We start from the raw sequence: 13,421 nt of genomic DNA, 5'->3' as shown, positions 1-13,421 counted from the left end.
TGTTCAAACTTGTCAGAAATCTGATATCAGAGACTGAAAACCAGTTATGCAAAATCCATGTAAGCTAACTATCCGTTTTCTTCCATTTATCCACTGGAGCCAATCACAGCTGTCATAGGACGAGAGGAGGAGAACACCCTCAAGAGGTCACGAGTCTGACAACCATTCACATCTATGGGCTATTTAGAATCACCAGTTAAACTAACACCATTAAGTGAACTCATACTAATAAGGGAGAACGTGCAAACTCCAGACCACACCCAGATAGTGGATCTGAGCCCAGGACCTTCTTGCTGTAAGGCAACAGTGCTAACCACCACATCTATGCGTTTCCCTTGCATAGAAGTTATTTCTGGTTAATTGTAGTACTTCAAGGGTCTGCCTGTTTTATAGAAGAATATTACTGTAAATTATTTAAAAAAGACACTTTTTCATTGTGGTGCTGTTCAAAGTATACAATGTTTATGCATACACATTGATGAGAATCCTATCTCTGGTTATTTAAATATGTCGAACTGGGATATATATGAACATCAGAGGCATTGACTGATGTGCATAAAGAGAATGGAAAAAAACCAACAACCAATAAACAAGATCAGTGCCTCACAGTCCAGATCCTGGCTTTGTTTTTACCATTATGACTGACACCCACATCTGACACCAGCCTGGATCATGCTTCTTCATGCCTGCTGAGAATTGGGACAGGCAGGGAAAGGGGGTAACCGGCCTCAAGTTCTGGCAGGCTAATAAACCCAGGTATGGGAATTCTAGGACAGCTGAGACAGATCATGTACAGTGGAGGTGCAGTGAAGGTAAAAATAGGTAAAAAGCATCAAGAAAGACCTGATACATGACTTGTTGTTTTACCAGCTACATTCGTATCTTGATTATAAACTCAAACTGAGTAACTGCTATGTCTGACATCCCTTAAAATAGGGAATATATTGTGTAACAATTAAGATAAGATAAGATAAGATAACCTTTATTAGTCCCACATGTGGGAAATTTGTTTTGTCACAGTAATAAGATAATTATTTCTAAGATAATTATTATAAATAATTAATAATAAGATAATTATTTATAAGACTACTGATTTCTCAAGAAAATTTGCATAGTGAAAATAAAAGACTCAAGTAGGTCACTGCAGAAAGGAAATTCTGCAAACTACAGAGCTGCTCTGTTATCATAATAGACATTAAAGGTGTTTTGTTAAACATTTCTTTTTCATCTGCAGCTGAGGCTAGAAATGTGCTTTGATCTGTTGGAAGAAATGACTCAACAGACTATCATTATTACCCAGAGGGGGACTTACACCACTACTGTAGTAATGTAAACCCCCAATGCTGATAAGGCAAGTAACTTTCAAGCAAAAGGATTTTAAAAATGCACTTGAATCATCATCATAGAAGACGTGAAGCTGTTAGACATGGCTAAACCATGGCTCTACCAAAATATTCATGACAACTTCATGACTTCATGGTACGCTGCAAGTCAATGCTGGTCTGGTGCCAGTTTGGTCTGAGCGGACACCTTGACCTGTAATATCTTGGTGACAGAAATAAATCCAATGGAACATCATGCTTACCGTGCCAACATCTCTCGACGCAAACAACCAACAATACCTGCCAACGCGTATCAAACGGATCAGTGCCACACAGTTAATGATGTTCATTAATAAACAGACGGGTGTGAATATCAAATTGACTGCACAAACAACAAACACAGACTGTTGACCACATCTGAGGAATTTATGAAACTTTTGTAGCAAACTTGCATTATAAAGCAACAGAAATACAGCACACTGCAACTAATAACACCCAGAAGTTGTATTTGTCAATTTAACATGCACAGGGAAATGTGACATACAAAAGAAGGAAGATAGATGTAATCTTTTAGTCAGCAAAGCTTTGAAGCCCACAAGCTCAGGAAATGCTTTGTTGTTGTATGAAAGGCTGAAAGGCAATTCAAGAAGTCAGTGAGTGTGTTGCAGACAGCAAGAACGATGAGAGTGTTTAAGACACGTGGATGTTTGCTGGCAGCAATCAGGATTATCTTTTTAACTGGTGAGTACAATGCATGCTTGTATGCACTTGTACATGTATACTCTCTGAACAGGTTCAGCGGCTTATTAATGCAAGTATTTAATCAGACAGCGTAGTTTGATTAAGATAACGTGCTGAAGTGAAGAGTATTTCGATCAGAGATCAAAGGAGAATGGACAGACTGCTTCTAGGAAGGCAACAGTAAGTCTTTGAATGCAAACCTTGAAGCAGATAAGCTACAGCACACCACACCAAGTGTCACTGCTGTCAGCTAAGACAGGAAACTGAGGCTACAGCTCGCATTGGGCTCGCCAAAACTGGACAACAGAAGATTGGAGAAACATTTCCCGGTCTGATGAGTCTTTCTGCTGCCACATCACAATGGTAGGAACAGAATTTGATGTAGATAAAGAGTTATGAAACAACATGAATCAGGGATTCAGCAGCATGAATAGTGTAGGTATAGGTAGTGATATGTAATGGTGTGGGGGATATTTTCTTGGCACACTTTGGGCTCTTTAGTATCAGCGGGCCAAGAATTGTTTACAGTGGCTTGCAAAAGTATTCGGCCCCCTTGAACTTTTCCACATTTTGTCACATTACAGCCACAAACATGAATCAATTTTATTGGAATTCCACGTGAAAGACCAACACAAAGTGGTGTACATGTGAGAAGTGGAACGAAAATCATACATGATTCCAAACATTTTTTGCAAATAAATAACTAAAAAGTGGGGTGTGCGTAATTATTCAGCCCCCTTTGGTCTGAGTGCAGTCAGTTACATAGACATGAGTGCCATGCCTGATGAGTGCCAGTGACTAAATAGAGTGCACCTGTGTGTAATCTAATGTCAGTACAAGCACAGCTGCTCTGTGATGGCCTCAGAGGTTGTCTAAGAGAATATTGAGAACAACAACACCATGAAGTCCAAAGAACACACCAGACAGGTCAGGGATAAAGCTATTGAGAAATTTAAAGCAGGCTTAGGCTACAAAAAGATTTCCCAAGCCTTGAACATCCCACAGAGCACTGTTCAAGCCATCATTCAGAAATGGAAGGAGTATGGCACAACTGTAAACATACCATGACAAGGCCGTCCACCTAAACTCACAGGCCGAACAAGGAGAGCGCTGATCAGAAATACAGCCAAGAGGCCCATGGTGACTCTGGACGAGCTGCAGAGATCTACAGTTCAGGTGGAGGAATCTGTCCACAGGACAACTATTAGTCGTGCACTGCTAAGATGGGTTGTGAATTCTTGATTTTGCACTTCGTCCTTTACCATCTTAGTATTTGTTGGAGGCAAAATTGACCTTATTTGGATAGAAAGTTGGAGTGCTGAGGTATCAGCTAAAGTTTACAAGCTTTTTTAACTGGGTGCATCCATAGATGAGACAGAGTGCTGTTCACTTAGATGGCTGTTGTGAAAGGGTTTCTCGTCACCATGGAAATGATTCTGCGATCTTCTACCACTGTTGTCTTCCATGGACGTCCAGCTCTTTTTGTGTTGCTGAGTTTACCAGTGCTTTCTTTCTTGCTCAGGATGTACCAAATTACAGATTTTGCCACTCCTAATATTGTAGCAATTTCCCCAGATGGGTTTTTTCTGTTTTCACGACTTGAGGGTGGCTTATTTCACCTGCATGGAGAGCTCCTTTGACTGCATGTTGTCTGTTCTAAATGCAAGCAACATACTTCAAATTAACTCAAAAACCTTTTACCTACTTAATTGATAATGACATAACGAAGGAATTGCCCACTTCTGCCCATGAAATAGCCTTTGAGTCTCAGTTTGAGTCTCAGTTTGAAATATTACAGTCTGAATATCTCTTACACATTCTGCTGTTTGCTCCATCTACTCCTTTATGATATATTCACGCAATGTTTTTTTTTATATTAATTTGTAATGTACATGGTATTAATATTTTCAGCCATTTGACCTGAGTCAAACCCTTAGTGAACAGTCAGACTGTGCCTCCTGTAACTACTGGATATGGCACATTATATAAGAGGTCATACAGTCTGTTCACTTGAAATTTTATCTTACTCAGTCCTGCAGCACTCAGGATGTGTTAAGCAGCAATTGCCATAGACCGATAAATAACACATAGCTCTTTTCCTGACGAGTCACAGGTTTGACCCCAGCAACAGCCAGTCGTACAATCATCCAACTACTGCTTGTATCCTTCAGCAAGGCATTTAACCCACACTTGCTGGTTTCTGCTGAAAATCTATTTCCTTTGCTTCTCATTTATCATCTGGCTTATGGTAACAGCAGACCGAGTCTAAGAGCTGCCCCTTGAATGTGACTCATGGTTCCAATCTGTAAGAGAGCCAATTGCTGAGCATGTGTGCTCTGTTTCAGCAGCACTCTGCTGCAGTTATATACTTAACCTCACACAGCACCATTCCACTTATTTTGGCCTCTGAAGGAGCAGCTGGAGACTGAGTGCCTGGCTCAGGGGTGTCATAAATTTCAGTGTTTTCTTCCTGTGCTCTGCCCATGTCTGGTCTTGCAGCTTTAATGCACCAAACAGGGATGATGTATGTCACTCCTTCTGTTGGCCTGAAACTTTGTGAAGGAATTGGGTAACTGAAACTTGTGGGCACACAACCAGCTACCGAAAAAATATAGATAAGCCTAAGTGTTGTTATTTTGGCTGCTGCCATGTAGTTTCTTTGGAGCCCAAGCTTGTATACTTATGCCTGCTACTTAGTGCAAAGCAACAGACTTATCTTTGACTGGTTACAGTGCTAGCATGTAGTAATCACCTATGCTTTGACATTTCGTGAACTTTTATGAACCCTAAAAACAAAAATACAAAAAGAATTACTCAGTAATTTAGTTGTTTTTTTCTATTGTTTTTGTGGAAATAAGAGCTTTGGTTCAGCCTAAGCTGGAAAAAAAAAAAAAAGGTTTTTCAATCAAAGTGGTAAATGTGGTTTTAATATAGGTAACAGGATCAAATCTAGCAAACTAAGGCCTAGGCCATGCCAGGACAAAGGGCATTCATAACGGGGAAATTCCAGACTGTTACTAATGTGAAACATATTTGGTGATAGACAAACATCAGTCAGCTATGCAAAAACTGTCTGATGCACATACGGGCCTTTATCATGTTCATGTTGTAGTCCTACTACATTTAAAGGACTATTATAAATCTGGTATTTAAAGTTTATCCTTTTGTTCTAAAGTAAAATGCTAAATGGCCTGCATTTGTATAGTGCTTTACTTAGTCCCTAAGGACCCCAAAGTGCTTCACACTACATTCAGTCATTCACCCATTCACACACTGGTGATGGCAAGCTACATTGTAGCCCCAGCTGCCCGGAGACAGAGGAAGTAAACATAAATGGTATAAACTCTCTGTATTTTTTGCTTATTAACTTTTATAAATACTTTTGGCAAGAGCTGGCCTAAGGTTAATTTTTGCCAGACATTTAAGGAACTTCCACTCAGTGAAGCAGTGGGCAGCTATTGGGCACCTGGTGAGTAGTGTATGGGGCCACCACTCTACCTACTGAGTTATCCCTGCCACTATCAATTTGAGTAATATGAATTGGATCAGATTAGAATGTACCATTTGTGCTGCCTGTCATGGATGTGTAGGACAGCTATGATAGCTATTCTACCGATGGGTGGACAGTGCAGAGGCACTAATCATCAGACAGGACCTTGGTTGTGGCGTTCCACATATGCTCTGCCTGCTAGCATCTTTCATCCTGTTATGTGCTGGGTTGTGTCAGGGACATCTTTGCACAGCCACACCTAAGTGTTTGGCAGAGTATACAGGAACATCTATGCCAAGTATGGCCTGGAAGTCCCGAGGTCATAACGGGATATGAGAATGTCCAATCTAAGATCCTGTGGGACTTTCAGATACAGACAAACTGGTGATTGCAAACCAACCAGACAGAAGTGACGGACAAGCAGGGCAAGACGGTCGTAGTTGTACCAAGTGATGGCAAAACATCAAGAAGAAGAAAGCTTGAGAAATACTAAGGGCTGAGAGAGGAGCTTGAGAAGATGTGATGGGGGAAGGCAGCAGTGGTTCTTGTTGTAGTCAAAGCACTCAGGGCAGTGAGCCCCAAACTGGGGGAGTGGATCATCCGAGATCTCTGTCCAGAAGAGCGCAGTCCTAGGAACAGCAAAGATACTGCGCAGGACCATCAAGCCCCCAGACTTCTTGGAGAAACTTAAAGGATAACAAGACTGAGTGGGGTATTTTGTTTTATGTATACATGGTCGCACAAACTTTAGTTCAAATTGGCCCATTACTTCACAATAGTTTATTGTGAAATATCAGTGCTGGATGAGATGTTGTGTGTGTATGTATGTATGTGTGTGTGTGTATGTATGTGTGTGTGTATATATATATATATATATATATATATATATATATATATATATATATATATATATATATATATATATATATATATATATATATATATATATATATATATATATATATATATATATATATATATATATATATATATAAAAAATAAATAACTGCATGCCCGTCGTCCTCATCGGGGTCTTGACCTGACTCCAGCTCGTCGCCGTAACAGACTTGTGTGGGCAAATGCTCACATTCGATGGCGTCTGGCACGTTGGAGAGGTGTGCGCTTCACGGATGAATCATGGTTCACATTGTTCAGGGCAGATGGCAGCTGAGAATGTCCCAGTTCTTGCATGGCCAGCATACTCACCGGACATGTCACCCATTGAGCATGTTCGGGATGTGCTTGACCGGCGTATACGACAGCGTGTACCAGTTCCCACGAATATCCAACAACCTCGCACAGCCATTGAAGTGGAGTGGACCAACATTCCACAGGCCACAATTGACAATCTGATAGACTCCATGTGACGATGTGTTGCACTGCATGAGGCAAATGGTGGTCACACCAGATACTGACCGGTTCTGGGTCCCCAGACTCCCAATAGCGCAAAAAACTGCACATTCCAGGGTGGCCTTTTGTTGTGGGCAGTCTGAGGTACACCTGTGCACTACTCATGATGTCAGATCAGCATCCTGATGTGGCACACCTGTGAGGTGGGATGGATTATCTCAATATAGCAGATGTGCCCACTACCACACATTTGGACTGATTTGTGACCACTGTTTGGGAGGGATGGTTATATTGTGTATCTGGAATGAATTTTAGGTCTCTACGTCCATCCCATGGGGAATGGGAGCAGTAACAAAGGTGTTGCGTTTATATTTTTGTTGAGTGTAGATATAGAGATAGATATATAGATATAGATATATAGAGATATAGATATAGATTAGTTAATAGCTCTCTCCTCAACACAGTGCAGCAACGTGTTGCTGACATAGTCTACTGTATGTCAAAGTGACACAGAAACAACCTTTTCCCAATTAAATCTAGATAATGGTTACTACTCCCTCCACAGTAAATATACGTAAACAATACCTCACATTAGTATCAATGACTGCATTTCTGTTAAAAGTACATCTGTTATATAACACTCAGCTTATGTTATCTGAAGCAGGAGGGAAGGAGTCAGGTTAACCACTGCAGGCTTGCTAGACAATAGCTCATATCTTCAACGGTTAAAACCCAAGTCAAAGTTCTAGACTGGCCTTCAATGCATTTACTATTCTCCAGCATTATTTTTAAAGCACTGCATTTACATGAACACACCTCATCATTTATGAATGTTGTGCAATTGCTTGTTTTGTAAACTGCACACAACGTTGAGACGCCTTATCTGATAGAAGCGACCTCACTGTGGCGTTACTGCCTTCCTGTTTGTCTTGAGCGGCCTGTTTTTGTGACCTGAAAATAATCTCACTGTAAAAAAATGTTTTTCAGAGTTTTTGCTGACAAGTGTGAGAGGAGACGGCGCAGATTCAGAAACATTAGGTGGGTAACAATAACAACATAACAATTTTAAGGTGGATTATAGTTGAAGCTCAAGTTAAAGACAGCAAAATGCCTGCAGATTTCTCTGACTGATGTTAAATTATGTGTCATTCTTTTTATATTTCACAGTCAATCATTTAAGAGTCAGTCTGTCCAGTAATTATTTACCCAGTCTACCCATTCAGATTGTTTTGATTTTACAGTACCAGTCAAATATCTGGACACATCTGCACTTTGTGGCTTTTCTTTATTTCTACTATTTGGGGATTGCAGAAAAAAAAATTTTTTTTAAATATCTCAATCATAAAATAGCCGTATATAGCAAACACAAGAGTGCAAACAAAAAAAGATTCCAGCATCCACCGTTTGATATTTTCATGCACTCCTAATTCAGCTCAATTCACGCAAGTGACAAAGTTACAGAGCATGGAGAGCACTGAAGCTTACTGATGCTTCACTGCTGCTTTGCAGCGGTGAAGCAAAACAAAAAGAAAAAACACAACTGAGGCCAGCTCATCTTTGACACGAAAGGATGTTTCACAAAGCCCCTTCTTGACTTTTAGTCCATTTCTTATTTTTTACTGCCGGTGTGAATACAGTATTCTCTCGCAAGAGAATTCACATGGATTTCACCTAAAATGCTTTCCCAAATGTCAATTGAAGGACACTTTCTTCACTCTTAAACTCTGGTCTACCCCAACCCAACCTATCCCATATGGGTTTAGATCAGCTCGTTATGGAGACCAGGTTATATGCTCTGCTGCTTTCATTGATATGTCATCTGAAGCTGATATTTAAGATGGAAACATTGATGTGCATTCTAGTCTGATGCAATATTAACTGGAGAGAAACTGAACTTCTTCTCTGGCTGCACTTACATAAACTTTCGAAGTTCTGAAAGTTTTGTTTGATTACTCTAGTTCATATATTACATGGGTGCATACACCAATCAGGCATAACATTATGACCACTGATGCCTAATATTGTGTTGGTCCTCCTTTTTCTGCCAAAACAGCCCCGACCCATTGAGGCATAGATTCCACTAGACCCCAGAAGGTGTGCCGTGGTATCTCCACTAATATGCAACAGATCCTTCAAGTCCTGTAAGTTGCAATGTGGGGCCTCCATGGATCAGACTTTTTTGTCTACCCAGAGAAGCTCAAGATTATATCTGGGGAGACCAAGTCAACACCTCAAACCATTCCTGAACCATTTTTGTTTTGTGGCAGGGAGCATTATCCTGCTGTAAGAGGCCACAGCCAACAGGGAATACCATTTCCATGAAAATGTGTACATGGTCTGTAACCATGTTTAGGTAGGTTTTATGTGCCAAAGTAACATCCACACAGATGGCAGGACCCAAAGTTTCCGAGCAGAACATTGCCCAAATCTTCCCATGGTGCACATCGGTGCCAGGTGTTCCCCAGGCAGGGAATGTAGACAAATCTGCACCGGCATCCGGCCACCCACATAATGTAAAGGAAAACATGATTCATGAGACCAGGCCACAGTCTTCCATTGCCCCATGGTCCAGTTTTGATGCTCACATGCCCATTGTTAGCGCTTTTTAGACTAGTCTGTGACTATGCAGCCCCAAAAACAATAAACTGCAATGCTTGCAGCTCCCTAATAGTTGATTGTGAACTATTACTGATGTATGTTGAACTTCTCATGCACATTCACCTGAATCTTTGTCAGATTTCAAATGTTAAACAATTGAATCTTCCCATCATTTTGGTTCTGAATCAGTGATCATCTGTACCAGTAACTGGCAGTAAAGTTGAAGTTGCCTGTGAGGGATTTCTCACTCTGACCAGCAGTAGCCCATTTCCCTGAATGCTTCCTAGAAATGTTCAGGATTCAAATTGCAAACGCCGATGATGCAATTTAATTTGCAGGAGGAGCGTGACCCTCAGATCTTTACTCCTACAAGAAGTAAACAAGTTGTGAAATCAAACATCTACTCTCTTCCTTCTCCTCTTTCACATGCGCACACACACTCTTCAGAATATCAGGAGGGGCAAACATGAGCTGGCATTCCCCAAACTGTGTTTTGTTCCTTCGCAGGTGTTTAGTCATGAGTGTAACTGCTTTCTGGAGTGACCCAGGTCTCGTGGGTTTGTTTATTTCCAAGCACAGTTCAAAGGAATCATTCCCCGTTCAGAGTAATTCAGCATTAGCTTTCAATTTGAGCTCTAATTTTGTAGACAGCTGAATGAGAGCTGTCTATAAAATGAGAGCCATTTAATGACTATCAGTAAAAAGCAGTACTAGCAGTCTTCATGTGAGGGATTTTGGTTTTACTTCTCTAAATTATAGCTAAACTTTCTAACTGGGATTCCTTTACTCCATCGTTCATCACTACCTTGTTTGTTAATGGCTGCTTGGCTTCCTCTGGTTGTTCTTTCAGATATTAAGTATGTTTTGATCGGAGGTGGGATCGGCCTGTTGTTAGTTGCTGTATTCATTATAACAAAGATCTGCATCATTAGGAAGCAAGTGAGTCAAAACAATGAAGGTGAGATGGACTGTGAGGTTATATTACAGCCACTTACTACTTGCAAAAATAATCTTTCAATGCAAAAGTATGCCACATTAAATGCATCACGCATCTTTAAAATGTGCAACTTTCCCCCCTGCTTCCTTACAGATGTCAACATGAGAAGATTTTCAGAGGTAGGGTGGTTAACCTCATAAATTAGTTGTGTACAATAAGACTAAACACAACGCATGTCTGTGTAGGTTCTCAGTCATCCAGGTCATGGTCATCTAAGGAGCTTGGAAAGAAAAGCGTCTGTACTTGAAGACGTTTCACCTTTCATTCGAGCTATTTAAACCTTACAACGCTTCTTCATGGCACCCCAGTGCACTTCAGACCCAGCCACAACCTCAGGCAAAATCTGGTACATCCCAGGGACAAAGCGACTTATCACGATTTATCACATACACAGTACAACATATAGTGTAATGCTTGTGTCCGAGCTGCAGCCATAGCCGTGCCATTCCAGGGTTTGGTTTTTTTAGCATGGGGGGGTCAAGCCAGGACCCTTACTGTATACCGGGCGGAAATCGAACTTGTAATTCCCACTCCAAAGGAATGTAGTCTTACCAGCACACTATCTAGCTGCTAGAACTAAACAACGTAATGTATGCTATGCTGTGCGGTGCAGCAAGGAGTGCTCAGACGTCTACATTGGAGAAACCCAACAGCCACTTCATAAATGCATGGCACAACATAGAAGAGCCACCTTGACAGTACAAGACTCAGCTGTCTCAGCTGCATTTAAAGGTCAAAGGTCAATTTTTCAAAGATGCCAATGTTCAGAGAGGACAGATGGTTTGAAAGAGTGAAAGATGCCATGTATGTCCACTGTGATCTTTGAACAGAGGGGATGGCTGTAGATCTGCCACTCATGTGACTCCCACTCCCACTAGGGCTTAAATAGCTGGGACTCTGCACCATTTGGTCTCAGAACTAAAGAAGCTTCTCGGATGAGAGGTGAAACGTCTTCAAGGAAAAAAGGCCAATCACTTTCTTTCAAGCTCCTCAGATAAACACAGTGTAGCTCATCTGTCTTCTGTTGTGTTTTATAAATGTCAGTGAGGAAGACATGATTGAGTCTAAATAGTTTTTAAAAAGAGAAATGTTTGCATCAACTGGTGCACATGGCCTTAAATTTTATCTGCTCTCAACCACAGCCTCAGTTGCATTCTTTGAGCCATCTCAGCCAATCAGAACGTTCTGATGCAGCGGTGTCCAGGGCCGTGTGATGACAGAGGTCCGGCACAGTGACGATGCTGTCAACCCTGCTAAAAGCGAAACATCAACCTGGCGGCCTTTTTTTTTTTGTTTTTCAGTGTTGGAATTGTTGCAGAATTTCAACACTGAGTTTTACCTCTTTTACTTGTTCTGTAACATTTGTTATAATGATGTTCATAAAAAAAATATCTAAAGAAGACTGGCTTTGTGCTTTTGTTGTGTTTTATTTGTCTGTGGAACGTTGGTGTGCTTTAAAGGTCTTATAAATAGGTTCAGATCATTTATAGGCTCCACTGACACACAAGCTGCACAAAAATTATGTAACACCACGCACCCGGAAAGACGCAGCTGGCAGTTTTTCCACAAGGGGGCGATGTTTGCCAACAACCACAGTGGAGCCTTTCAGTACTGCACTCGAGTGGCTGGGTAATAACAAAAATACAAAAAGTAATGAAATTATAATGATGAAATGCTGTTTCTGAGCTTTCACTTGAGTTCTGGCATTCTAGTTGCTTAAATTTAATCACACCACATCACCCAGGTTTGCCCAGTTCAGGGTTGCAAAGGAGGGAAGAGACTATCCCAGCTAACACTGGGATAGGTGTGCTACAGCGTGGACAGGACTCTAGCCTGTCGCAGGGTTAACTTAGAAAGACAATTACATCTGCCAATTTGTAGGTACCAGTTACCCTAACATCCATGTCTCTGGACTATAATCACAGTGAACTCTCACAGGCACAGGAATATAAATAAAATAACATATGATACATTTGTTTTTGAATATCTGACCTGTATCATTATTATAACATGTCAATATTAAAATTGTAAACACTTTAGATTATGTATAAGGTGAAACGTCTTCTATTGTTGCACTCACTGTAAGCAGAGTTAGTGTTCAGTTTGTAGATCCATTACTTTGGCATTTTTCCATGTCCATACTATAAGATCCATATCACCCAAATCAGAAGTCTGAGTCTTTTGCCAAGTTTGTGGGATTGCCTTTTCCAGCTCAGAGACACATGAAGAACTCATTAAAAACCCCGTCTAATATCCTGGAAACCTTACACACAGACACGGAGTAATAACATGCAGATGTTGTCAATCCTGAAGTCACAATGTTTACTACACAGTCACTGAACTACTTTTGCACTTTCACCCAGATGAAAACTAGGAACATCTGGAACATAAGAATATTGAGCTCTCATTTCACCTATTTATTCAATACTCTGCAGAAACATATCATTTATAGACCTGCACCGTATGCTTATACTCTGTCTGTTTGCTAACAGGCAATGAACTGAATCAAAGGGCTGGTGAGTGAAAGGGTTTGTTTGCAGAAATGGACCCACTTTTATCCGTTTATCCATTTTAGGGTCTTTGAGCCATTTGTTTGTTTTGTTTCTAAACTGCCCTGGCCAGTGTGACTGAGCTCTTTCAGTTCTTATAAAGAAACTGTTGGGGGAAAAAAGTTGAAAGTGTTGGAAGTTACACCTTTTCCATTAAGATTAGAAGGAGATGTGCTGCTGGTTGTGGCATGGTTCTAATAATGTATGCATCTTGTTTACTTGATACTCTGTATCACTCTCTATGGAGCAGAGATTCACACATTTGAAGCTCTTACTCATCATTCTCAGCATACTCAACAAAGCCAGCTGATGGGTTGGGTTGGATGGTCTGCTTTGTTCTCCCTTTGGCTCAACCACTGCAATATTTTTATTCA

At 40.8% G+C, this 13,421-nt stretch overlaps 1 protein-coding gene across 1 annotated transcript; it reads left to right on the top strand.

The window, feature by feature from the left end:
* Positions 1-1,963: 1,963 nt before the first annotated feature.
* On the top strand, positions 1,964-11,784 carry LOC146702609 (uncharacterized). Its single transcript, XM_085465539.1, has 5 exons — positions 1,964-2,063; positions 7,891-7,941; positions 10,352-10,459; positions 10,592-10,617; positions 11,641-11,784. The coding sequence occupies exons 1-5, from the start codon at positions 2,003-2,005 to the stop codon at positions 11,710-11,712; spliced, it is 318 nt and encodes a 105-aa protein (XP_085321665.1). The 5' UTR covers positions 1,964-2,002; the 3' UTR covers positions 11,713-11,784.
* The last annotated feature ends 1,637 nt before the right edge of the window (positions 11,785-13,421 follow it).

This window comes from Copadichromis virginalis, linkage group LG8 (genome assembly GCF_057382275.1).
Source record: "Copadichromis virginalis isolate Kocher_CV1m ecotype Utaka linkage group LG8, C_Virginalis_male_GT1.1, whole genome shotgun sequence".
Classification (NCBI taxonomy): domain Eukaryota; kingdom Metazoa; phylum Chordata; class Actinopteri; order Cichliformes; family Cichlidae; genus Copadichromis; species Copadichromis virginalis.
The sequence above is the reverse complement of the archived record's forward strand: the minus strand, read 5'-3'. Positions and strand labels throughout refer to the sequence as shown.